Raw genomic sequence first — 27,706 nt, 5'->3', positions numbered from 1 at the left:
GGTGCAAACTAGACAGAAACAGGAAAATCCAGTGTGGCACTTCTTTTACAGAAGTCCCTTCTGTTGAATGGTCATTGCTCATCAGAAAGGATTCAAAGGGCTAAACTCCATTTTCAAGGACAAGGCTAACAGTGTACATAGCTGGAGATTCTCCTCCAGTTTTCCTTCCACATTCTGCACTAGCACCTACTGCCTTCACAACCCTCTCCTCCCACCACTGGCCAATGCCTGATGCCCTGAAGAACCAAGCAGCATCTGAAAAGGGAAGAACCATCAAACTATTAGCTTGGAAACACAAAGACTAACAAAGTAAGGGGAAAAGAGAAGAGTGGAGGGGTCTGGAAAAGAACAGGAATTTATTTATGATAAACACAGATCAGCTGGACATGCAAATTATCCACACAGGACTTAAAACTGTAAAGACTCTCCAGAAAGCCACATGCTAGAAAGCTATTTCCCAGCTAGTGCCCTTTCTCTGCAGCAGTACCAAGATGAACTCAATTATCCGGCAACTCGGTGACCTTTTCTGCCATGGGATTGTACTGACATGTCATTGTTCCACCCACAGTACCTGTGTCTGCTAACGGCAGCAATCTATCTCCATGCCAGGTAACTCCTCCTGTCTGGTCAGAGGTGGAGGTTTCTTGACAAATTAATCAATTACATTAGCGATGTTCCAAGCCTAACTGTGCACAGGAATTCATTCTTCAGTGGATGAGGGGGGAGTATTCACAGACCTAATTGGGACTCATGATACCATCCACTATTCTGGGAAAGGCCATTTCTAGAAATGGTATGAGGTGCTCTAGGTTTGTGTCAGAAATCCTGGCACATTGTTTTAGCTGCAATTTCCAGATTTTGTTGCCCCTAAGAACATGGCACTTTGATCAGGCCAATGACACATGACCTAGTGATTGCAAGTGGCCCTGTGCAGTGAGGACTGGGAGTCCCCTGCATTCTCCTTGGACATCAGTCAGGTGAACCCCTCACTGCACAGTACCTGCATGCAAACAGACAGATGCTGCAATAGCTGACAGAGTGACTGCCCTTGAGGAAAAAGAGACCAGCACAGAGTTAATAATTCAGTCTTCTAGGGCTCAGTTTTTCTCCAGGATTTTGGTGAGGAGTTCGTTCAGCCGGTTCACCATTGGTCTGGGATCATCATTCAGTCCTGCTGCTATCATGGCATTCTCATAAATCTGAGAAAGAGAAGAAAATATTAATAAGTAGCAAGAGCAAGCTGGTTGAGAGCTGGGGAGGAGGTGAATGTCATGACTGCAGGACTTGCATGCTGAGACTAAGCATGTCTTCTAGGCCATCAGAGTAGGAAAATACATGGACCACATGCTCTCTCAGCACTTGCTGTCACAGAGTGAGCTGTCTCTAGTGCATGTCTCTGGAAGTCTGCCTAGTTTCACAAGTCCCTCCTCTCCCCACCTTAGGAGAAAATTCTTCTGAAACTCCAAGGTCTTCTAGTTCATCAGACTGAACTATCTCCACTTTGTTCCTTCCATTGTAATGGAAGTGTTGGAGACAAGTGTTGGAAACACCAGCAGGGTGTTTCTCATCACTGAGAGAGGAGTCAGTGCACAGTGCTCTCAAACCTGAAACAACATGCAGTGCTACTGAAATAGCACATGGACCACAAGTACCAGAAATACCCAGTGGGGACCACAGAAGGATGTGATCCCAACCAGCTACGAGGGCTCCACCCTGCTTCCTGCCACACATGGTCTGCAAGCAGGCTCTGGAGAGGATGGTGGTGCCTCTGGAGAAAGCCTGGTTCTCACCTGATCAAGCAACAGCTGGGCCAGATCAGGCTGACTGTCCTTCAGTTCATTAAGCTTCTTAATCAGAGCATGCCTGTAAGAGTGAGAGAGCGCAACACTGAGACATGGCATCTTTTGGACACATGAAAAATTTCTAGCAGCTAAGCCAAGGTGGGACAGAAAAGGTTCTACCTGAAGGACGTAACAGCTCCTGTTTCCTTGCTCCTCTTCTGGGGGCTTCTCTCCTCCCTCCCAGCCTGACTCTATAAGCCTCCTGGTCCTCAGAAGGCTGGACACAGTGTGCCTGGTGGCTCACGTCCACCAGTCCATGCAGCCTCACATATCAAGTCACTGAAGCACACACTGCACTTTATGGAGAAAGCTCAGCTAACTGGGGGCCTTCCATTGTCTTCTCTCTGCCTCTAGCCCAGCAGACCTGCAGTGCCCTAGTCCTTAGCACTGGTATTGCTCCCCCTTACCCTGTGTTGATCTCCAGGGTGGGCTGCAGGAGCTGGGCACGCTCTTCTTGGGTCTTGGCCAGCTGCTGCATGCGAAGAAAGTGGCGGGCAGCCCCCATCTCGAGTACAGTGATCATGGCAGGGTGGGTGTCCAGCCGCGTAGTCACCTGTGGCAAGAACAGCAATCAGTGCTGAGATAGAGATTTTGGGGTCTCCTCAGCACAGATCCACACCAAGCTCCTGCACAACTCATCCCCACTCCACAGGTGCTGCCTGAACAGACAGAAAAGCTGTGGCCCCAAATGGCCCCTTTGATCCACAGGCTCTAGCTCGCAGCTGGACCCAAAGCACTGCTTGCCCATGAGCCTCACTAGTCCACGTGCAAGACCATCGCCAGTCTGTTCTTACAGTAACCTGAGCATGAACTAGAAAAACGGGCTTTGCTCATTACACATTAAGATGTGGTTCTTCCTGCTGCCATGCTGACCACACTGATGACAGAAGGCCAGCATTCATGCCATTTACTGAAAGGAAGCACAGAGCAGAATTATTTCTCTCAGGATTCAAAGAAAAGTCTGTGGCAGTATCTGAATCCCCGAACAGCCATCCTCTTTTTTCTCCTAGGTTATGATCTACGTGAATCTTCTGTACTCTGTTACCCAGGCACAGAATATACCTACCTGAACACCAGTGATTCGAGAGCCTAAGGCATTTCGCATCCAGGCCATCAGATCCTCGGCCTCCTTCTCTGTCAGACGTTCTGCAGCTGGAAGGGGAAAGAGGGCACATCTGAGTCCATATCTACTGTGTGGCAACCAACTACAAGCTTTACTCCTGAGGAACAGTGCTGTCCATTTCACCCTGCCATTTAGCTGTTCTCTTGCAGAAATGGGAATGCAGTACTTGGCACACACCTACATACATGCCCTAAACCCACGCTGTCCCAAACTGTCCCATACCCAGAGAGGGCAGGCTCATTCCCCGTCAGTGCCTGCCTCCATCTGCCGGGGCATCAGGTGTGTGCATGTTGTTAAAACTTAAATCACAGGAATTCAATATATGACATTCCCTCTGTTTAAATGAGCAAATTGTTTGAATTTTTATCTACAGCAGCACTTGGGATGAAAGGGATCTGCAAGAACTGCAATTTGCCTCAGAGCACGAGAAAGGCAGGACGGAAATGAGTGCTCTTGCTTACACCCTCAGGAACAGCCAGAGCGCTGAAGGAGGCATACGCTCACTGGCTGACCCACAGAGGCAAGGCTGCACGCGGCAGGAAGGGCCAGGGGAACCTTACAGTACCTGGGCGGCTCTCCTCAAACTTCTCTTCCTTATAGTGATCAACAACGATATCTGTTTCCACTGAGATCAGCTTTTTCTTGTCAAACTCACGAAGGTGCAAGAGTGTCAGCTCATCAAATTGCTCATAGCAGAATAGGACCTGTGCCGAAAGAGCAGACAATAACACATTGCCTGGGACATAACAGCACTTCCTTCAAGCAGCAACTCTGTACCAAACAGCAAGAACATCACAAGGGAAACTAGCAAGTTCATCCCTCGGTGACGACTGCAGGAACCCAGAGTATGCTCTCTGACCTTCTATCATCCCCTTAGAGCAGCCACCAGCTCACAGCACACACAGACTTTTAGCACTGCAAAAATCATCATCTGTGGCACGACAGCACTGAAAGTCCTGCTGCTGCTGGATACAGTTTCTCCATGGGAGCACAGGAAACATGATGTCCTGCACACATAAATCCTTTTGGGTCCCTGCTCAGGGCCCCAAAGGAAAGCAAACTTTTGGAGGGCTTCACTAACATGGGCTGGCAGGCAAGTCCTGCTGGCCTGGGAGAGGTGAGAACAAGCATTGACTGCAGTCCTGAAAGGGCCACCTTCCCAGCACAGGAGACCTATAACTCTCTTACAGCACTGCAGAGCAGCACCCGGGCTCCCGGTCCAGGGTTAGAGAAAAGGTACTAATCAGATATCAAGACTAGCAGAAACATCTGGTTGTCTGTACATGTACAAACCCGCCTGACCAGGTCCTTCCTGGCATCATGCTGCAGTAGCCAGTCTGAGTGGAGACAGAGGGCAGCCCAGGCAAAGACAGTGCTGTTGCACTACAGCAGGTAGGGATGATCACAGGCCTCACTGCCCTGCCCAGCCCCAAAATCCAGGTGAGCCCTGACCGGTGATGCAGCAGGCTTAGAGCGTCCCCTTGGCCATGGCACATTGCTCACCGACCTCCATGTCCTTTTTCTTCATGGCCTCAAAATACGGGGAATGCTCAGCAAGCTGCCGGTTGGGCGTGCACAGGTAGTAGATGTTCCTGCTCCCTGCCTTCATGCGGGAGGCATACTCGGTGAGGCTGGTCAGCTGGCCTGCAGGCAGCTTGGACGATTCATAACGCAGCAGCTTCGCTATGTCCTCCTGGAAGAGAAGTACCCTGTGAGCTGAGCAGAGGTAACTACAGCTCTACCTGACCACTCCCACCCCAAGAGATCTCTTTGTAACATCCAGGCCTGTTTGCACTTTGTACTGCTGGAGAAAGGCTCAGGGGATTCTACCAATTTCCTCTTTTCCTGCTCCACATATTAAAGAGACAGAAGAGGGCCCTAGATAGGATGTGGGCCAAGCAGACCTGGAAGGGGAAACCAGGCAGAAGACAGCAGTAGGGGAAAAGCCCTGCTTTATAGCCTGTTGTAGTTTGTATTTTATCAGTGAGGGGCTGGAACAGTGTGTGGGCACAGAGACTCTGCAGAATGTCTCAAACTGAGCGGGAAGCAACACCCAGTCAGAACAGCACCTTCCTAGAGTCAGAGATAGAGAAGGGCACATTAGAGGTTCTGTAGATCTTGTTAGACGCAGGAACAAGAATCACAGGCACACAGGAAGATGCACAGAAAAGTAGCAGCCCTCCTCATCCCAGGTCACGGTCAGAGCCAACACTCTTTCCCATCAGCTGCAGCCATTCAGGACACCCGGTACCTTTACATCCTGCTCTGCTATGGTGACGATCCCCTCTCTCATGAACAGCCCATAGTCTTCAAAGAATTTGGCATATTTCTCAGGGTCCTTCTTGCTCTGGTCGATGAAAAACTTGATCAACCTCTTCTGCAAAACATCTCGGAGCTTCCTGCAACAGGAACAAGCCTTCCTAAAGATGGCTGCCAGACCAAGACAAGATGTTTTAGGTGAACATCTCTCTTCCTGTGCAGCGTTTCAGTGATGTGTTTGCTACACACAAGCACAAAGGAGAAACTCCAGGGCCACTCCAAGGCCAGTGTCTCCTTTCCCTCATGGCTCTACATCTGTTTTCATCCCAGTCAAGAGCAATTCTTCAGCTGGGAAGATAGCTAGGGCTGTGGTACAAACATATTGCTGAGGCTCAAGTCTTCAACAACTCTAGCAACTCAGTGATGCTGCCATTCATAAGCAACTGTGCTCCGGGCATTCAGCTCAGTCCCACAACTACCCTTAAATGTGGGAAGGAAGCAGCCATAAAGGGGTTATGCTGGGGGGAAACCTTTCTGAAGGATTAAAAAAATCAATGAAGGGCCAGAATTATTTTGATGACTATAGTGAAGCTCAAGACATTTTACCAACTGTAGAATACAAAGTTAGACATCAAAACCTACCAAGACAACAGTGTCAATGCTAAGGAATATCCTTTCCTCAAGTTCCAACAACAACATGTGGTTGAGAGGGGACTTGAAGGACAAAAAATAAGCATAAACCAATGCCAGACCCAAGGGATTCTTAGAAGAGACTGGCCTGCCCACATGCAACTTGCCTGGGCCTCAGCAGCTAATGAAAACCCTGCCGGCTGGCACTTAGGTTTTGACAAACGTGTGTGAGCACATCACAGCCAAGTTGCTGTTTGAAGACATATGCATAAATACATGGTGACAGGTAAGCATGGACCAGCTTCCCAGTATCGACAGCTGACTTGCTGTTTGGTTTTGCTTTCTACACCACTTGGTGGTGGAGCTCAGATGCTTTAAAAAGCAAATCCATTGTGACTGCTGTTGACCAGAGATGCTGGAAGGCAGCCCAGGGCTTGAACGCCCATGGCCCAAAGTGGAGGCAGCAGATTGTGTGACACAGCACACTGCTTCCACATCTCAAGATGTGACCAGCATGGCTGAGAAATAACTCACTTTGCAGACCACAGAAGTTCTCAAGGATGGAAATTTTACAGGTCCCATGCCAGGACCCTCCAGGCCCTTCCAACTATCTCACAATGTCCCTCTGTCAGCCAGCAACAAGTCAAAGGAGCCACAGCAGTCCACAGGGTCCAGCTGCCCTCTTGCTTACCTGATAAGGGCACTCTCCTGCAGCAGCTCCCTGCTGAGGTTCAGGGGTATATCCTCACTGTCCACAACACCTAGAATACAGAGCAACCTCTGAGCAATGAGACAGACATGAATGCCAGCTCAGGAAGGCAGCACCTCACTTCACCCCCATGGAAGTCATGCTTCGCAGTCCTGCTCCCACCACACACCTCTAAGAAAACGCAGCCATTTAGGCAGGATGTCTGCAGCTTTGGTTTGGATGAGAATTTTGCGGCTGTAGAGGGCAACGCTGGAGCCCATTTCTCTGCTGATGTCGAACATGGATGGTTTCTGCAGGAGCAAGAGACAAAAAGGTAATACCAGCATTGTGCAGGGTGCCCAGCCTTTGGCAGCACACCATGCTGCTGCTACCTGTGCAGCTGCACCAGCTGACCAGGGAACACTGTGGTCTTCACTACCACTGCTGAATCCTGCAAGAGCTGAAATCTTGGCTGTGTTCCCTAGCAGACCTACCTGAGCCACCTCCTGTTCCTGTCACGGCTCAGTATCCCACCATTATCCCGTGGCACCCACCCCACTGCAGAAATGCCGCACTGGACATTTCCCCTTGCAATTCTGCAGCCTCAGCTGCCTCCTTTCCCTAAGGAGCTTTCTCATCCTCTCCTCTCCAGAGGAAGCGGGCAGATGCCCCACCGTTCCCTGGACAGAATGGCGTGTACCTGGTCAGGCACATAGAAGATGCTGCGGATGTTGAGGGGAGCATCGGTCTTGTAGTGCAGGATGTAGCGGGGCTTGTCATAAGCCTGCGCTATGAAGCGGTAGAACTCCTCGTGCTGCCACTCGCCGATGTCCTTGGGGTCCAGCATCCAGAGTGCCTGTGGAGGAGCAGGGAGATGCGTTCTCATCAGCACTCACAACACCATCAGCCCCCACAGCACAGGATGCTTCTTTCCGAGTTTTACTTTTCCTCCAGGGCCCTGGAGCAAGGAAATACCATCTCTCAGACAGACGCACACCCTTCTCTGCGCAGGGCAGGGGGAATGGATTACAGTTCAGGCATACTACCACAGACCAGCAAAGTACTGCCCCTCAGCTGATCTCTGGTCACCTCCCATGCCAGTACTCTTGTCCTGCGGCATACATGAGATAAGGTAGCTTTGTTTAGCCCAAAACAAAAGGGATTTGGCTAACCTCCATTACCTCACACTTGCCAGGGGCCAAGAGCATCCTGGACAGTTACCACAGCTCAGCTGACTGGCAGTAATGTGGCCAAGTGTCTCAATGCTCTGACCGACAAGTAAAAGTAAAAAAGAAAACCAAAAGTTTAAGTGGGTATGTCCCAACCTGCCTGCCTCTCTCATGGAGGCCACCATTCTGACACAAGGTCAGCTGGGTGCTTGTGAAGCAGCTCCTGGATCACTGTTGTTTTCTGGTGATTTATTTTGGAGAAGTTCAGGAGATGCTTCCTGAGCCACTCGGCCATCCCTGCTACAGGGTCAGCAAGTGCTTCAGCAGTACAGTTTCATACATCAATATACGAATAGATCTGCGAGCCATGTTCTCCACCTGCTGCTGCTCTATGAGCAGGGCATAAACCCCACAAATACCCAATGCTCTGTGGAGCATTCAGCCCATGCTCATACCACATTTACAATTTCAGTACCTCAGCAAAGGATTAGTATCTAGCAAAGCTGTGGGAGATTCTGCCCATTTAACAAGCATTGGGACCCAATTAAGAACCGCATGTTTCCCGCTGGGTGAAGCCCATCACACTTACCCCTACTCTTGGCTGCTGCAGCCCTAAGGAGCGATGGGAACAATCAGCAGTGGTAGCGTGAGCACCCAGCCCATGCTCCACCTACCACTCCAAGGAATCCAGGGATCTGGCAGCCCTGCCAGGCTGCCATATTCCTTAAAGCTACTTTTGCCTCAAAGCCTCATTCCAGAAGCAGTTCTGCAGCATTTCCAGCATATGCAAGTGTCCTGGAGGGTTTGCAGGATCACAGGTAGGATTAAGGACTCAACTACATTCTAAGGTGCTTTATAGCAGCTGCTGTAAGGTAAAGTGCTGCTTTCCCAGAGGCTTACTTGTAGCTACAGTGATCACAGTTAGACAGGAAAAGCCTCTGATTCCACAGTGTCAGCTACATGGCAAGTATTCAAGAGCTCATCTAGGAAAATCCACACCAGGGATCTGACTACGGCTCTGTGATAGTAAACTGACGTTGACGTGTGGAAAAATGGAAAAACAAGATCCTGGATAAAGAGGAGGCCTGAAATGGGGCATAAAGAGAATCAAGCTGTTGCCACACCTCAAAGGAAAACTGACTGATAACAAGATAGTGGTACATGATTCTATTAAGGGCATTTCACCCCTCACTCTGGTACTACTCTTCTCCAAGGAGTCTGTTCTATTGACCGTCAGGTAGGAAGACCAAACAGCTGTCTAAATCTATTTCTAGTTTTGTAATTTAAGGCAAATGGTTAGAAAGTCTTTGAAATAGAACCATTACTATTGCAGGAATCCAAATAAATATCAGTGACTAATAGCAGCAATTATAGAACCTTAAATATATTAATATGATAATACATTTAAGTACAGTCTTGAAAGTTTGTAGGTTCAGTGCTACATTCCAGGAAAATAAACAAATACCTTCTATCTGCTCTCTTAGGTGAAGAAGATTTAACCAATAAGATCAAGGTACCAGAAAAGGCGATATACTAGAGGAAAACGATTCATAGATTTATTTATTTATTAATTTTTAAAACATATCTAATTTCACCAAGTAGATACCTGCAATCAGTCCGAGAATTTCTGACTAAAATGGGTCTGGCTGCTATATCATTTAAGTGGTCAGAAAATGCCAGTATGAAGCAGTGTTCAACTAAGAGCTGTGAAGAAAATCAGGCTGTGAGTTGTGCCACTAACAAAACCAAGCACGCCCTGGCATTTACTGTTCCAAAGGATAGAAAGAACTGCAGCAAGAGGTGTCAGCACACCAGCAATGTGAGCCGTCCCTACATCACTAATGTGTCCTTGGCTTAAACAGTTAAAATAAGAATTACAAAGCACTGAGATAATCATTCTGATTAAGGAAAAATTTGCAAGGTACCTATAAAGAAAACTGATTTGCTAATTGGCAAGAATTCTCTAACAAATGCAAACAAGCAGTACTTCTGCCAGATTGTCTCCTCTTATTCTAATTACCTTATCACTACAGGGTCTGTGATATCCTGGACAATCCTTCCTGATCACCAGAGACAGGCAGCAGCTTTATTCTGTTTCCTTGTCTCCTGACTCTGGTGGAGGTTTACAATGGTTTATCTCCATGAGTGGCCCTCACGCTCACCTGTAATGTGTTAATTCGTCTCCCATTGAGATACAGCGGGAAGCTGATGAAGTTGCTGTATTTTGTCACCACCTCTGGAATGGAAAGGAGACATGCAAGAGTCACATTTTGAAAACAACAGAGAACGAATTTCTTCAGTAACAGCAGATGAAAGGTGCCTCAAGAGAAAAAACCACTATAATTTCACCTCCCAGTCCTGGGCAACCAAAAGACTTTACGCAGCCTCTCAGGAGACAACAACATTTCACTGCTCACCTTTGACTCGGTCCTCATTTGCAAACTCCTTGCAGTCTTCTTTGAGATGTATAATAATCTTAGTCCCAGTTCTGACACCGGATGCTTCTGCAATCTCAAACACTCCTGAACTAGGGTTAGAAACAGACCACATGTCAGCTTGTGCCTCAGATGTGATGTGAAATGAAAATATTTTATTAAACTAACAACACACACAGCACTTCAGAGAAGTAAGAAATAAAATTTGTCTCTTGAGTGTGGGGCACTGATAAGGTGACTGCCTGCCAGCAGGGAAGGAACAGGAGAGGCAGGTGCTGCCTTTATGCACAACACGCCTGCTCTGACAAGGCAATCTGGTCTCTGTGGCTGTTCACCCTGGCACATTTGGCCATGCTTTCCTGTTACATGTAATCTGAACAGGATCTAAACCAGCAAACCCAGTTATGAAAGACCACAGAAGACCACAGAATCCCACAAGCCCTGTCTTGCTTTGCACAGCTTCCAGTCCATGCCTGGTCTGGACGAAGCCCCTACAAGCTTCTTTCCTATTCTGCAGACTCTTACCCATCCGAAGACCAGTGGTAGCCCGGGTTCCCAGGTTCTGCTGACTGTGAAAACACCTCCACCTTATCGGCCACCATGAAGGCTGAGTAGAAACCCACTCCGAACTGGCCAATGATTTTACTAGTGGCTTCAGCTTGGCTCTGCAGAGCATCCAGAAATGCCTGGAGGGACAAAGAACAAGACATACACAGGTGCCCAGTGCCATCAGGTACCACTGGGAGGCTGTAACCCATCCTCCAACCGGGCTCCTACACGCAGCCCTATGTCAGGTACCGCAGACCTGGCAATTCAGCACTGTAATCCTACACCTCCTGTGTCAGTGCTCCGGAGAGGGTGCCTAAGGAAAAGGGTTTCTCCCGCAGGGAGGGGACTGTGCCTCTGGAAAAAAGGAGCATTGCCTAGGGCAATACTTACCTGCAGCTAGCAGTAAAGGAAAAGGAGTAAAGGCTCAGTCAATCAGGAGGAAGCAATCTCAGAATGGTGACTCCAGAGGTGAAAAGAAATCAGGTAAAATATGTATGACAACTTGCCAGCCTGATGACACAGCTGCTGTCCTCCTGGACACAGTGTGAATGTCAAGAGAGCGTGTGCCCCTCCATAACAACAGCTTGGAGGGAAAAGCATTTACTTTTGGGAGTGAGGGCAGCCAGGTGCAGCAGCATGACACACAGGGCCCATTAGTGCTGCTTTGGCACCACAGACCTCCCACAGCATGCAACAGAGACCATTAAGAGCTAGAAGACACCAAAGGTAGGTTTCATCTTCCAAGAGGGGTATAATTTCACAGCTGGGCTGGGGGCCAAGGGAAGAAAGAGAATGAGAATCACTGGGAGCACAAAAGTGACTGTAATTGGAGAAGACTCTTCTACGGGGCCAGAAGAGGTGCCTCATCCCAAGTTACCTTTGAGCCTGATCGAGCGATGGTACCGAGGTTAGAAACAAGCTCTTCCTGCGTCATCCCGATACCTGTGTCCTAAAAAGAAACAACAAATTGTAGCTGAAATACCCGCACAGAAGCATTGCTCTGGTGACCAGTGCCAACTAACTTCCATGTCTGACTCCCACCGCCACCTGGCCACTTAAGTACTACATGCAACAGCAGACTTCCAGCTACGACTCACTTCTCCAACACCTGGTCAGGACAGCGGACTCAGAAGGTACACAGCCCCATGGGGCAGCCACAGCTGTCTTGTGGCTGTAAGCCACCAGAAAGTTTAGAGATTCATGTGTCATACGGAGAGAACACAAAAACATGCCAAGACAGACGTTTCTACGCCCCTCCGACAAAATGCACTATGTGATAGTGCTGGGAGGAGATCTCCACTCACTCCCACAACCTCACTGTGACAAGTGCTATCCCTAAACAAGAAGGGGAGTAGAGGAGCAGTAAGTGGAGAAGCTGCCTATTTCCAATTTGCAGATAGGGAACTGATTCCCTCACTCCAGGAATCAGTGGGGGAGCAGGGAATCCCTTTACTCATCTGCATCTACTGTCAATCTTTCTCTGTTTCCCCTCCCCCTGAATTATGCTCCACAAAACTTGAGTATGAAACTGCCAGCACCCATGTCCCTGAACCTGGGAGCTGGCTACGTGGTGCCTGTGGGAAGAGCCTAACCCCAGCTGGACCTATATTGCACAGGCCACACCTCAAGGCGCTCAGTCCAGGCTTGGAAGGCACACGGCTTGCCGTCACCCACAGTTTCCATCTAGATTTGTACTCTTGCACGCAGATAACAATTCCCTGCTGCCAGTGCATGCCTCGCAGGCAGCAGACCCTAAGGCACCATGCAAGAAAGGCTGCAGCATAGCTCAGACTTGGCTGCAACTTCAGTTGTTGCCACAGCACCTTTGGATGACCCTAAGGCCTCATGGATAACGCGGCAAAACCCAGTTAGAAATTGCCACCCTCTCACACAGGACCCCAACATGAATCCTCCCTTTCCTCAGCCCAACGTGTTTTCAGACTTGCTGTATATGTGTCTTCCAGGAAAGCAAAGCACAAAGCACAGGCTAATGGTCTCGTGATGCCACTTTCCAAAAGCAAGAGCCATTCCCCCCCCCAAACTCCAGCAACTTCTCTACCTGGCACAAACATCCTGAGAAGCCACTCAGACAGGTTCTCTGAGCCACTCTATAAGGCAGCAGCATGAAAATTAGCCAAGTGAAAGGTGATTCTTGTTCATCTGGAGTTCAGTTCTAGTCAAGTATCCGTGAGCACAGTTATCAAAGCTGACAGCACCCGGCACAGTCGGAAGCGGGGCTGACAACCTCTGAGCACTGCTGATGCAGGGGTGGGGTTCAGCCTGCAAGAGTCAGCAAAATGAGCCAGAGTGGAGCTGAATGCTGCGAGGTGGCTTGGAGGAGGGATGCCAGAGTGACTTCCGGCACAGCACACCCCTACCACCCACGTGGTGCATTTCGTAGGCTTATTTACCAGCAAAGCAAGACAGAGGAATTAATGCTAGTACAGCTTTTTAATCCAGTGTTTAACTACACTGAACAGTCAAACTATGGTCATTTCATGAAGCTACTGACTGAGGTGCTCTGTGGGTCACTTGGCGAGACTTTTCTCTGCATCCGCACGACTCGAGTCATAGCACAGCAACACCTTCCACTTGATTAAATATGGCAAGGCCAGTCAGTCTTCTTGGCTGAGAAAAGGGAGGATGCCAGGTAAGATCTCAACACTGGGAAATGAAAAGCCAGAAAAAACAAACAGGGTATGGCAAAATCTCAGGAATCTGACATGGTCCCTTCCCCCTGGGAGGAAAAGGCCAGAAAGGAAAGTTTTCAGCATCTGGTTCAGGTTTTGTTCATGTGAGACCCTAAGCAGAACTCCTAACTTCTCTGATCCCCTCCTTTTTATAGCACAGCACGTCATTCCCAAATTCCAGTATGTTAAAAAAATATATCCCTGCCCCGTGAATGTATTTGGCTATTGAATTCAGAATTCCTTGCCAAACTTATTGCAAAAAGCTTAAGGACAGTTCCTGGAGACTCGCTTGGTGAGGGTGAATCACAACGAACAAAGAGAGCACGGCTCAGAACGGCCTCCTTCCCCTGCAGCGCCGAGCCGCTGTTAGGAAAGCGGAAAGAACACTTTTAGGTGGCTGACCGACGGTCCCGGCAAGGCGGACGTTTCCTACTGCAGGAAAACACCTGGCTGTGCTGAGACGAAAACGCCATCAAGGTTCCGGCTGCGGCGCACGCGTTTGCTGCGGCTGGCCTTGGCGCGGCGCTTCTCGCCTCTCCTCGCCAGATGGCGCTGCGCCCGGGAGCAGGCACCTCCGGCACAACGCGGAGGCGGCGGCCGGGCAGGCCCTCCTCGGTGACGGCAGGCACGCGGGCCCGCCCACGAAAGCAGCGCCTCGGGACCAGGCCGGCGCAAGCGCCAGGGGCGCGAGCTCCATAAGACCCAGGGAAGGAACTGACGGGGCTTCCACGCCCCTCAGCCAGCAGCGCGCGCTGCGCCGCACGGGCTGCTGCTCCGTCTCCGGGAGTCTTCGCCAGCAGCGACCGCACGATCACGCGACGCTTTACACTTCCTATCCGCGATCGGCCAGCATTACTGCAAGGCCTGCTGTTGCGCCACCACCAGCGCTACATCTCCGCGTCTGCTGCAGACAGTTTCCAGGGCTCCCTTCAGCCCACAGGAAAAGTTTTAACAGCTTGAAAACAGCCACAGAAGAATTCTTCTAAAGAACGTGAAACAAACTGGACAAGGGGTTTCCCGAATTACAAGACGTGAGGGATATGTTCTAAGTGTCCAACGCTACTTCACAGCTTTGCAGTGGAGGAGCCAACCACGACATAGCATGAAACAAAATTCACTGCGCTGACATTTCATTTATTGAAGGCTAATTACAGAAGAACTTCTATAGCTTGGCAGAATAACAGTCCACTCACCGGGCTGAATTTTCCTTCTGGGACTTCTTAGAGTGCACAGCACGGCCTGCCTCTGAATCACCCCTCATACAGCCCTGTCCCTCTGCAAAACACAGCAGGCTAGAGACCTTCCCCCCAGTCCTCTAAGGGACCTTCAAGATTACCACTTCAAGAAACCACTGGGCTTCACACACACTACGTTTGCAGAGCAGAGCACAAGACACATACAACTTTAAGCGCTACGGCCATGCTTGTTAAGCTACACATCTAAACACAGTAACATTTCCACTGAAAAAAACAACAGCTGAACACTGGTTTTGTCAGGTTTTTGTGCAGAGACCTCCCAGATGCAAAACCTGCTGTTAAACTGCACAGGACCTTTGTGCTTTCTCTGTACTTTGCTCTAACCTTTGTGGGGTGGGTGCTGGAAGTCTGCAAACAGAGAAAGTTCTGTGAGTAGTGACAGCTGGAGAGCTGGCACATGGTATTGCAAGGCTCCCACCATGAAGTGCTTTGTGTATGCTTTGCAGCCCTGAGGACCTCTGTCTTCCCTGAAAGAGAGATAAATGAACACCTTCAGCCCCACTATCTGTCTCATCAAGTCAGTCAGTCCACAGTTCTCATATTCATATATACTTTTCAGTAAAGCAGATACAAACTGCACATGATCACAGTAGCAAATCTAGTTTATATCAACAAATTGCTTCATTTAACTGATAAACAAGAAGCTAAGTACAATAACATTTTCTTTGCTCATTATGTGGGTCCAACTCGAAGTATTGCAGAACCTTGTTATACCAATGATCCATTAGCCAAACACTAACTGGCTGTTGCCATTGCCACTACAGCTGAAAGAATGCCTGCAGTTAGGGATACACTTCAGAGCTACCATGCCTTTCATTTTGCTTTGTGGCAAAACACTTATTTCGGTAAAAATCTTGACAGGGCCTCAGAAGAACACTGGCTACATCACACAACAAAGACATGCTGCTTTCACCAAACGACAAGGTAATAAAGTCCCCAAATTTCTGATTAGCAAGTGCTGTCCCCCACCCTTTAATTTAAATGTCTTGTTTAAAGAGACTTAAGATTCACGAGGCCAAGACAACAGCCACACCGAAGCAGAGTTCTGGTTTAGTACCAACACCATACCTGCAGCAGCAATAAGCAGACAAAAAAGCACAGTAAAACTGATGCATGCAGATACAGAGTAATCTCGGCCTAATACCTAAAAGCTGCCTAAAGCTGAGTGCCTGAGGTTTTGTTTCCTTTCCAGTCCCTGCTGCTAACATCATCTACAATTCTGAGCATTGCTACAGGCTCAGCCTCCACCCATCCAAGTCTCAATACCCAGTGTTCAGAAAATACTTCCTTTTATCCATTTTGAATTTCACATTTTTAAATGTGACTGGCTCTTATTCTAGCATGAAGAAGAAGGAAACAAAAGATCCTGCACTCCCTTCTCTAGGAAACAGATTATTTTAGATGCATTTATATTCCTGGTTCTCTAGCTTATTTGTTAAGGATGATGCAACAACTGGAAGCTTTAACCCACCCCTGCAATCTGTGGCACCCTTCTGTAAGCTTAATTCCACCTAAGGCTTGTCCAAGTGCAGACAGCTTTACCCCTCCACCTGCATTATTCCCCATCTCCTGCTCCACTGCTTCCTCGAGCCCAAGCGGCAGATGGATGCTGCACACAGCTCGGGAACATAAGCCTCTCTGCTAGAGGCCAGCAGCACGGGCCAGCTGCCAGGACACGACCCAGCATGGAGGGGGACCAGCTTTCTGCCTTGGTGCACATGAGGGTGCACCTGCATTGAACTGCTAAAGCCCAAAGATCTCAGTCCCTTATTAGAGCCTCAGGACAACCCAGTCCCTACTGTAGAGGGTTTACAACTCATAGGCCAGGAAAGATCTGCCCAGTGATACAGGGAGCTGCTGAAGGGAGGAGTGATGTTTGCAGACATTTTAACTCCTCCCAAACACAGCAAACTTGTTATCTTGGGCTTCGCAAACTGCCTTTGGATGACTGCAACAGCGAGAAGAAAGCCCAGCACAGGGAACTTTGGGAGCAGCCCAAACTTGCAACAATTATGCAGCTTCTCCATGTTACAAACTAACCCAGCAGTCAGTACTAGCTCTGTGGCCATTTCAAAGTTTCCTCTGAACTGCTAGCACTGTCCTAGCCCTAAATTAAGCACCAGTCAATAAGCATTCCTCTAGCCTCCAAGCTCACACAAACACAGCAGCACTTGGACCACATCACAGCCAAGAGCCTGTCACCGGCTGGCCCCAGGGAGCCTCGTGCAGGTGAGCAGGCGGAGCTCTGTGGTCGCAGGGCTTTGAGCAGCTGTACGGGATGCTCTGTTCCCACCTCAAAGGGTCCAAAAACACATCTATAAAGCCTCAGGACTCTGCAGATCTTTCCTCATTGAAAACACACCCCTAACATTTTCAGGTGCATTTGCTTAAGAGATCTGACCCTGCAGGCTGTGGCTGCTACCAGACGAAGCTGTCCTAGAAACACAATGAGGCAGTTCTCAAAAGGGTGAAGGACATTGTGGAATTTGCTAAAATAAGGCTTTGGTGAAGGCACAGAGGTGGTGTAATCTGGTGGACTAGACAGCGAACTCCCAACACTGGAAGACCAGACTTCCCGTTCCCTCTTAGCAGATACAACGCTTGGCAATGCTTAGGTAGGATATCCCTGAATGAGGACATTTTAAGTTCAGAATCTTACTGTGCTTATGACCAAAATTTGGTCCTGACAGAGAAGTGAGCACAACTGCAGTCACTTAACAGAGATAAATGTTGCCCTTTACTGGAGCTAGATAATCTCCAAGCAAATAATGTGGGTAAAGCCCCAGGGACGTACATGTCATGGAAACCATCACACACTACAGACTCGCAGTTTCTCAACTGGTGAGATACAGAGAGATGCCACAGGATTTGGAAGGGGAGGGGAGAGTCCAACAGATCCAGGGGCAAAGAGCAGCATCAAGATCTGAGGACAAGGACTTAGAGGGCAAAGTGAGACAAGGGGGTCTTTCTAGAAGAAGATGGGGCAGAACTGCTGCAGATCCCACATCAGGGGCCTGCTGCTTCTGTTTTGGGGGGGTCCTGGTGGGTGCAGAAAACAAAGGAGTTACTAAGGGACAGATCCATCTGTGCCTCAGTCATTCCTGCAGGTTGCCTGGAGGGGCAAAGTGCACCTTTGCATTCCTGAATGGTGGGGAAATGTTCTGAACAAGGCTTACTCAGAGTAATCGTCATATTCAGGACATTTTTTCAAGAGGTTAAAAATAAACCCTCCACTGGAGGTAAGGAGCTTTAGGCACTACTGAGAAGGCAAACCTATTAAGAGAGATTGGAGTGGCACTGTTCTCTCGCCCTTCTCAGAGCGCAGAATTGCTGCAGTTAATGGCTTGCTAGTTAAGACTCATTTAGGTGCATTAAAGACACACAGATAGCCAGGTAAGGGTATATATAAGATGAATCCCTAACAGAGCTGATCAGGTATAGCATCAAATTCACCCCATCTGCAAGGTGGGCACCCAGGTCTCTTAACCAAATTGCCAAAGAAGGCAGCAGTTTCCACAGTGATGGGAGGTGAGTTATGCTTTGTCAGGGTCGGCGGCTACCTGTCCACTATGATCCCAAAAGGGAAAGACACGAGCGATACAGGAACGACACCCAGCTTGGGTCTAAGCAAGAGCTCATTAAAGAATCGGTGCTACACAGCAGTCAGAAAAATGCAATAGTCAGGTGTGATAGGAATAGCAAAGCCTCTGCATTACGATTTGAGAATCTTTGGGTTGATAATTGTGTTGCCCGCTGACGATCACTAACTTCCCCATGGCAACCGCAGCTGCTTGTTCTGCGGAGAAACAGAAGGATAAAATAACTGAGCAGTCTCTAACAGTAAGTACTTTCGTCCCGTGTGAAAAACACCAGATCATGTGGTTTGTCTGTGCCTCATCTCCTTCCCTGGGCCTGCTATAGTCACCCTTCACTCGCACGCTGCTGCCTGCCTCATTCTCCACTCTCCTGAGAACAGTGCAAAGCTCCCCTCTCAGGGATGACGTTGGTCCATGAGGAAAGTTACCAGTTCCCCTTGTTCGCATTAGCATCTTTGCCAAGAAAACACCAAAACTGAGTCTCAGCCTTCCTCCTAGACAACAGCCAAGAACAAAAGCAATCAAACTAGAGAGAGAAGGACCATGTCCACCTTCCCTCATCACACTTTGAGGCCCACAGTTGAGTGTGTCTGCACCGACCATCTCTCCCATTAAAGCTTTTTATCATCAGCAAGGAGCAATCAAAACCAGCACTGCACTTCCTACTAAAGCAGAAGGGAAGACAGACAAATGCTATGGTACTGCCACAATCTATGGTCCCACATGTATGTTAGGGCAGAGTTTCAGCATCAGCTGGACTTGGTCTGTCCTGGAACAGGAGGGGATAAGGAGAGTCAGCAAGGGAGGTTCTTCTCACCACCCAGGCATCTCTCAGTGACCAAGGTGACAGGGAAAGTCTGCCTGCTACCATGTAGGACCTCAAACTTAAAGAGGGGGGAGAAATCTCACCCAAAGGCCAGGACAAAACCCAACTCCCAACTTTTCCACTAGTCAGAGATGCACACACAACCTGGGAAGTGCACCAGACAAGGCACTGAGAGAAAAGCTACCGGTAGTTTCTGACAGGGAAGGGAGAAGCAAGGAATTTTCCTATGGGGAAAAGTGAGGAGCAGATAAACTGGTGGCTTCTCATCAAAGCCTGAGGTTACACCTTCATGAACTGGAGTCTGACAGAGGACAGAACACTTCTTCAAGCAGGCCTAGGAATCAAAGGGACCTGCACTGCTACTCAGTTTCCACTAAACTTCCACGTGACAACAGCTAGTGGCAAAAGCAGCAAGGGATAACATTCTGCTGTTACCAAAGAGAGGTACCTGGATAGTGATGGTTCCCTTTCCAGGGTCCGTCTGCAGATGAATCTCCATCTCCGGCAAGGCCTTCCCTTCCGTCGTAAGTCGATGACGCAGTTTCTCCAGTGCATCGCTGCCATTGGAGATCAGCTCCCGGATAAATACCTGGGGAAGGGAAACAGCCTCATACTGCAGCCTGGCCCTGTCTACTGCACAAGAGTCCCGGAGACCTGGGAACTCATTGCCTACTTACAGACTAATTTTCAACTCATTAGAAATAAAACTGCATTTCTCCATTACCTGCCAGGAGAACAGGTTTGTCTGAACTCAATAGTAAAGTGCAGAGGTTCTGAAGATGCTCACAGAGTCATCTGGACATATTTATAAATTGTTTGCAAAATACATTTTCAAGATGTCTTAAGAAAACTACATTCAAGGAAGTGTGGGATGTGAGCAGCCCAGGATTTGCTGGGAAAGTGAGCAGGTATTCTCATAGCTTGTCCATCTTTGATATAACCTTTGTCAGAGATTGGGCGTAGCCAAAATAAATCTACCAGCTCTGGGGCAAGAAGTGGGGGCGCTACCTCCTTCTCTGAGTACAAGGAACGAGCGACAATGTCCAGCAGTTTCTTCGTCTCAGCCTGAAACTCATGTTTGGAGGCTGCACCTAGAAAGAAATCACACAAACACCTTTGAGGCACTTCACCAGGGTCCTCTTGTGCAAACTTGCCGTCTTACCATGTGTGTCAGCCCCCTCGTAGCAAAGGCTTGAAGCAGGATGGGAGGCAGGAAGCTGTAGCTTGTGACGAGATGACGACAACAGTGTTGTTTGCATCCCTATGAGGCAGTACGCTCTGCCGAGCAGACACTGGGCCTGCCCCTCATCTCCTTGCACACAAACCTCAGGAACGTCAAAGAGTGCAGTGTCTGTGTGCTGCTCACCGTGTCTGGGCTGCAGAGCGACCAGTAAACTAGGAGTGAAAGGTGATTTCCCTCATTCCCAATGCATGGCTCCATGCAATCCCTAACCTCTCTTTCAAGTGCCTCCTGTGGTTTATAGTCTGCCTTCCATGCTCTTCCATGATTCGACCTGCAAGGGAACCATCTGCACGTGCCCTGCCCCAAGGGCTTTTTCAGCCAGCCAGCATTTCTGATGTCCAAACAACACTGAGCCTTGGACAGCAAAAGCCAGATTCTCACATTTCTGTGGAGCAGGCGAGGGAGCGCATACACACACCTACTTATGTATTTAATGGAGTGGCCAGAAATAGATTTTTCCTCTGCAAAACATCTCACCTGAAAGACCATCTTTGGCCTTTTAAAAATATCATTTCTCATGCTAGAGGCATTATAAAATCCTGAAGCAACACAAGTAAAGCCACGGGGCACACACCACCTCTGCAATGCCTTGCTGACAAGGACCTACACTCCCTGGTGACAGGGGCTAAGCAGGGGTGTAGATGGCAGTAGGAGCACAGTGCCCAAACCTACTGGGGAGCTTTACAGACCAGCAGTCTCAGAAGTACCTGACAGAAAAGCCATGAGCCCTGAGTTAAGATGCTATTTCTGTGCTCAGACAACCCACGTGACTTTGCTTTAAAGCACTTCACCCTGGAGATGCGCAAAGCAATTCATTCTAACTAAAGAGTTGACAACAGGACTCTCATCAAACCTCCATCACGCACAGCAATGAACTGGGCAGACACAGCTTGCTTCTGGGACAAAAGGCTCTTTTTAGGCAAATTCTGGGGCCTGTGGAGCCTCTACACACAACAGCCAATTGCCAGGCTAAGCCCAGAGATGCACCTTCTTCCCTCAGTCCCAATGGCCCCATTTCTCAATGAAGGTCATTGTGATTTACACGCTCCACTTTTGGGGAGGTGATGGCGCTGTACAGATGGGAACAGTAATCTGCTGTGCTAGGATGGGATGACGAATGCCTGCACCTTCTCCAGAGACAGAAACACCACGCCGGAGGACTGCAGAGGGCTCACCCTCACAGTCAGAGCACTTCTACCCAGACAGTGCTTTGATATTGTCCCGGATTTACCTGCACCCCAAGAGAGCTCCCACACAACACCTAGTCCGTGCCCACCTTTCACGTTCTCCGTGTCGCTGATGATGGTGTGCAGGGGCTCTTCGTCCTTGTTCTCTGCTGTCTGCGTGCTGTACATCCGGCTAGCAGGAATGCTGACGGCAGCAACGCTGTGCCGGAGGCTCGGGCAACGGCGTATTTCTCTTTGGAGACATGCTGCTCCTTTTGCTAGAAGAAGCAATTCAAGATATTTTAGTACAAATCACAAGCCCCAGCAACAGGAACACTCTATAAAGGTCCCATTTAGGCAGTCCTAAGGGGAATTACACTGTCCAAGCAAGAGAGAAGTTCCCTTGCAATCCAACCCTCAGCATTTCCCTCAGGTGTTGCCTTTACTACAGAAGAAGGGCAGATTGTTACTTTAGACTTTCTCTCCTGAATTAAAATCCTAGCAGAAGATGACAATTTTAACTTTCACAATGAATTAGCTGGCAAGGGGGAGGCAGTCTACAGCTTTCACTGGTGTTATCTGGCTAAGCTCAAGACAACAGGGAAGGCTGCAACTCCCACATTACCGCCAGCGAAAACGTAAAATCCCAAGCAAGCAGCCAGCCTGTACCTCGAGGAGACGCCTGCGCTGCAAACGCAACTTCTCTCGATACTCGCCACAAGGCAGGCCTCCAGCCACCAAAATCTGCTTTCTTCTGCTCACATTCACCCTGCTCATACTGAATCCTTGCTCCCACAGCTAAAAACAACTCCTCTGTGAGCAAGCTGAGCAGTAACTTTACAGCAATAAATACTTGATCCTTGAACATCAGAGCACAGTTAACAGGGCACAGGGATTACGTCCTCCGACAAAGCCAGCTCTGGGATAAGCAGCACACACAGCAACAAAACAACTAGTCAAGAAAGCAATCAGTGGGGTAAATGGAAAACAAGTCGGGAAACAGCACTAGCTCCATTAAGGACTGCGATTCCCGTTTCTTCTCCTTCCAGCCCTCACCTCCTTGTGCCCAGGTGAACTGAACCGTCTTCTCTCTGTTGGGAGATGAAACTAAAGCCAAACCTGGACACAAAACTGCCATTTACAGCACTACAGAGCTCTGTCCAGTGCCAGTGACTTGGTGCTATTTCTAAACTGTAGCGAGAACGGCTGTGCCAGAGGAACAGTTTGCAGGCTGCAACAGTTGGCAGGATGCAGAGCTGAACGCAGAGCTACGCTGCCCTCAGTGCTGGGGGCAGGGGACGAATTGGTCCTTCCCTCCGTAACCACGAACGGCACGCCAGCCCCTTCGCTAACCCACCTCGCCGCCCCCAAGCTCGTCTCGGCAGGTCGCAGGCTCCCTTCGCAGGCGAGCTACAAACCTCCCGCCCATCCCAGCAGGTACCACAGGCAGTACGGTTAAAAGCTCCCGCACAGAGAACAGGCTGGGCTGCTCCAGACCCTCAGGCTGGGCTCTCACTCTTTCCAGTCGAGGTGAACACAAATGAGGGCTGTCAAACCCAAAGCCTAAACAGTGCTTTTGGGTATACACTTCCCCCCCGAGAGCTGATCAGTCCTCAGTCTTCCTCCTCCTCCTCCCAGAAAGCTTTGAATCAAGACGCACTACTCCAGCCAGAAGCTCGAACCACTCCCCAGCCATTCTGTCCTTAAAGAAAAGAGCCCACGAATAGTTCTCAATGCAGCCGAACACTTCCTACACACAGAACTGCGCGCTGTCTGCGTCACGAGCCGTTCTGCCTCGTTAGCGCAGGACACGTTCTTCATCTTTCGTCTGACTGCCTTTGTTGGGCTCCTCCAAGAAAGCAACAAGGAAAACGACCCACGTGACCGAAGCTGCGAGAAGCAGAGTACTCGGCGTGCGGCTCCGCAGCCCATCGCGCTTCAGGAAGGTACGGCCCGAGTCTGCCCAGGCTTTACACGTGTTCCCCCTGGAGAGCGCAGGATACGCGGAAAAATCTGTACCTGTACCTACGCACACACGTACACACGCACCAACCGGCAGAAATAACAGAGGGAACGCTGCTCCTGTATTGCCTCCGGGATGCAAAAAGAGAAGCGGATCATTAGCAGCTCCATCCCAATCTCAAGGAAATTTCTATCATCTGAACTGCAGACAGCAAGACCCCAGAGCCAACAAACAGCTCCCCCTCCCCCTCAAACACTAGCAGTCTCTACAAACTCCAAATATCTATAATTTTTGGTCTACTCATGTCTTTTGTCTCCCACCTCTGAAGAGCAGTGAATAAATTGCCATCAACCAATTTAAAAGTTTTGTTTGGATCTGTGTAATGTTTGGCCCTATCACCCTTAATTTACCTGCGCCAGGTAAATTCAAGGCTCATTAAACGCAACCTGCAGCATTTTCAAATCACTTGTCTCCTGTGAAATCCCTGCACGGCCAGCAGGGGAAAGGCTCCAGGCAATTTTGGATACAAACCCACAATTATTGACACACACAAGCTATTCAGAAAGCATCCTCTGAATTAACAGGGTAAAGTGACACTCAGAATAAGCCCGGGACCAAGAGACCACGAAGGAATGGCTTCTTCCCTTGGTCCAGCCCCGGTGATGAGGTAGGGCAAGTCATATCATTTTATACCGAGCTAATGAAATGCTGAGCTATATCACAGCCACATACTTTCCTACTTGCCAGCGGGTTGTGTCACCGCCCCACCTGCACCGTGAAAGATGAGATACTCACGTTATTCTCCAACTTCCAGTTTTCAGTGAACCCTAATTTTACACATATGGACACCAACCGGCCCTGTACAAGGAGAAGATGCCAAGGAGGAGAGAAGGACCCTCAGCCTCCGAGGCTCCTTTCAATGCACATGCCAGGGCCCCTCAGTAACTCCTGAACCCAAACCAGTCGCTCACCAACCCCCCTGGAAACGCAGCCCCTGCTGGGAGATGAACTGAGGAGAGCGTTTAGCTGAGCCGAACAACGTCAGTCAGAAATTTAGGGTGGGAAATTGAGCACAAAGCAGTATGCAGCTCGAAACAAAGAGGAGAATTTAGGTCAGCAGAAATTACCATAAGAGCTTGATTACCGTGCAGCCGCGAGCCGAGGATGCCCTTGCAAAGAAGAGCACTAGCAACGCGATGCTTCCAGCTCGGATCTCATTAAAAGAAAGGGCTCTCTAGCTGGGCCCAAATTCCAGGACAAGCCCAAGGAGAAGAGAGTCCCTGACAGACCTGCTCGCGCTAACATGTCTCCCAGAAACACACTCTGCACCTTACGTCGTTATGAGAGCCAGGAGAAATCCTGCCGACTTTGCTCGATCAAAGGGAAGATGCGACTGTCCCCCCCGGCACGGGTACCAGCCTACGCTCAAGTGAAAGAACACCATCACGCGGACCCATCTCCTATTTCTCCCTCTCTATTTCTATTTCCACCCCACACAGCTTCTGCTTTCTTTTTTCCTCTGGGGGACCTAAACAACAGGTTAATAAACAAAATTCTCCTTCTGCTGGAGTACATCTAACCCAGCGGAGACACATGGATTCCTTCTCAGAAACAGTGCTAACAAGCCACCGGAGATTTCCCCGGTGGAAGAAGTGAATTGCCCAGAAACACCGAAGCGGCACTCAGTGGCACAATAAATCTAACAATTTGACCCTGATAGCGACCCTATTTGTCATACGATTTCCTCTGTCACGTTTTCTCTTTACAGCCCAAAGGGAAACCACAGACCACACTGACAACCTACAAATCTGTTCATTAGGAGCCAGATGACAGACGAGGAAATACTGAGCACAGCACGGGCTGCTCGGAGTTGGGATGGAGAAGGGATGCAGGAAGTTTCCAAGGACCAGAATGTGTAATGTCTTACTGTGCCTGAGTTAATGACAACACACGAGCAAGTTCCCAGACCCGTGCGCTACAGCCGCGGTAAGACAGCACGCATCTCGGGCGGGAGAGTGGACTTCAGATTCCCTCAGCCCTCAATCTCGTCAGGTCTCCTAAGCAAACCCTTGCACAGACCCCTGGGAAACGCACACCCTTAGGCTCACCTGTCATTTATCTAGCCCTGAAAGGGTCAGAAAACAGGAACACGGCGTACTCCTGTTCCTTTCCCTGTACCTAACTGACCTGAACGCGACGTGCTACGCACCCTACATAAACCACCAGACAAAGGGCAGCTCTGCCCTCCAGCAAGACGGTGAGGTAGGAAGCTGGGTGTTTATAGCCAACAGACACCACAGAGCTCTGGAGTCCAGCTCCCTGGCTGACAGGCAAATAGAGCTGCAATTTATGGTCAGCTCTTTGCTTTTGAGGAACAGAAGGTGGTTGGAGTAAGCTAAGAGTGAAATAAAACTGCTTGTGTGAATATGGGGCACCAAACGTGCTCTCAGGCATCACGCAGGATGCTGACAGGCGCTAACTGTGGCATTAGCAGAAGCGGGAAAGGCCGCGGGGCAGGACAGCGCGCAGTGCTGCAGGTCAGAGCGCGCGGGCGGCAGAGGAAACCCGCTGCAGGCTGCCAGCACAGCGCGGGGCGCTGGCGGGGCACGTGTGTACCTGAGCTCGGCCGTGAGGCTCTTCCCACCCAGCGAACCGCCCCAGCGCACGCTCGAGGGGGAGAGTGGGATACGGCGGGGACCAGCCCGAGCCCGCTGCCGCAACGAGGGACAGGCCTGCGCGTCCCTCATGCCAGCCCCGTGCCTCGCGCCAACGCCGCAGCTGAAGTGAGCCTCCACCCTCGCGCCAATGCTGCGGCCTGAGTGAGCCTCCACCCTCGCGCCAATGCTGCGGCCTGAGTGAGCCTCCACCCTCGCGCCAACGCCGCGGCCTGCGCTGCCTCACGCCAACCTGCGGCCTGTGCGAGCCTCCTGCCTCACGCCAACCCTCGGCCCTGCGAGCCTGCTCCCTCGCGCCAGCCCTCGCCCCGCGGCGCGGCCCCTCGGCTCGCACAGCCCCGCGCCCTCCCTCCTGCCAAGCCCGGGCCGGCGCCGGCCCCGCGGGCCAGGCTGGCCGTGGCGGCCCGGTACGGAGCGGGGCGCAGCGCGGCCGCGGCAGAGGGGGCGCCCGGCCGAGCGCCGTCACCGGCCAACACCCGGGGCAGCCGAGCCGCCGCCCGGGCCCGGCGCAGAGTCACGGCGCGGCTCCGCGGCAGCCGCTAGCGGCGGGGCGGGGCGGGGCGGGCCCGGGCGGCGGGGCGGCCCGGCCCCAGCTCACCTGCGGGCGGCCGCGGGCCAGGCGCGGCCGCGGCGCGCAGCACCGCCGCGAGGCGCCGCCCCCCCCTCAGCGCCAGCGCCGCCGCCGCCATGCTGCCCGCACCGGCCTCACGTGCGCCGCCCGGCGCGCGGCGATGGCGTCACGGGGCGGGGCGGGGCGCGCGGCCCCCACCGGCCGGCGCGTGCGCCCCCACGTGACGGGCGGTGCGCGCGCGCCCGCCGGGGCGGCGCCGGGGGCAGCAGCTCGGCCTCGCGCTGAGCGGCGGCTGCCGGGGGGTCACTGGGGGCCGGACTCGCCCCTGACTCGTACCGAGCAGCGAGTCGCGGCACGCGGCCTGCACAGCAGCGAGGCGATGCGCGGCCCTGCCCGCCCCCGCGTCACGGGGCCCTGCGAGGAACCGAGCGTGCTGAAACCGGGCTTTCCCCCGCCCCCCGCGCCCGTTGCACGGCCTCTGCGGCCCCGGCCCCGCCCGCGGCTCCCGCGTTGCTGCTCCTCCTCCGCGACCGAAGCCTCCCGCTTGCCTCAGATTCGTTTCTCCCCTTCGCGTGATTTTTCTGCGCTGGGAGATGGGGGAGGCCCCGGGGAAAGGGGCCGGAACGGCCATCGCGCGGGGCCCCGCTCCCCCTCGTGCTGCCCCGCGGCTGAGGCCGGCGGAGCCCGGAGCAGCCGAGCTCGCGGCTGCGGGCTCAGCCCCTTCCCGGCACCACCGGCGGTGCCCTCAGCACCGCAGCGGCAAGAGAGAGCAACCAGCAGCCGCGGCTTTCAGGCCACCTCTGCCTCCGGTCGTCCCGCGGCAGGTCGGAGAGCCTGCGGTGCCTCCCGGGTGCTGCTCCCGCCGGAGCTCCCTGCTCCCCGCGGCCCCGGTTGCTCTCACACCTTCGGCGTCTCGTCCCGCGCTGCGCTCCCCGGACGCTGGCTGCTCTCGTCCCACGCAGCGATAATCGCGGCTATAATTCGGCATCAGCTCATCACCTCCTGGCAAAGGCGCGTCAGAACCTC

At 51.1% G+C, this 27,706-nt stretch overlaps 1 protein-coding gene across 3 annotated transcripts; it reads right to left on the bottom strand.

The window, feature by feature from the left end:
- Positions 1-337: 337 nt before the first annotated feature.
- Positions 338-27,706, bottom strand: TRAP1 (TNF receptor associated protein 1). Of its 3 annotated transcripts, none has more exons than XM_026106451.2 (18): positions 27,584-27,706; positions 21,582-21,749; positions 20,071-20,153; positions 19,511-19,651; positions 11,572-11,643; positions 10,671-10,831; positions 10,128-10,237; positions 9,873-9,946; positions 7,242-7,397; positions 6,732-6,852; positions 6,545-6,614; positions 5,216-5,363; positions 4,472-4,657; positions 3,530-3,668; positions 2,908-2,993; positions 2,249-2,394; positions 1,791-1,863; positions 338-1,199 (listed from the first exon to the last, which is right to left on the bottom strand). In XM_026106451.2, the coding sequence occupies exons 1-18, from the start codon at positions 27,666-27,668 to the stop codon at positions 1,098-1,100; spliced, it is 2,121 nt and encodes a 706-aa protein (XP_025962236.2). In that variant the 5' UTR covers positions 27,669-27,706; the 3' UTR covers positions 338-1,097. The 3 variants fall into 3 exon arrangements, with proteins under 3 accessions (XP_025962236.2, XP_064376610.1, XP_025962235.2); XM_064520540.1 differs by lacking the exon at positions 27,584-27,706 and adding an exon at positions 26,708-26,858; XM_026106450.2 differs by lacking the exon at positions 27,584-27,706 and adding an exon at positions 22,141-22,457.

Source organism: Dromaius novaehollandiae, chromosome 14, assembly GCF_036370855.1.
Source record: "Dromaius novaehollandiae isolate bDroNov1 chromosome 14, bDroNov1.hap1, whole genome shotgun sequence".
Taxonomy (NCBI): domain Eukaryota; kingdom Metazoa; phylum Chordata; class Aves; order Casuariiformes; family Dromaiidae; genus Dromaius; species Dromaius novaehollandiae.
Note: the sequence above shows the minus strand (reverse complement) of the source record. Positions and strands in the feature narration are given on the sequence as shown.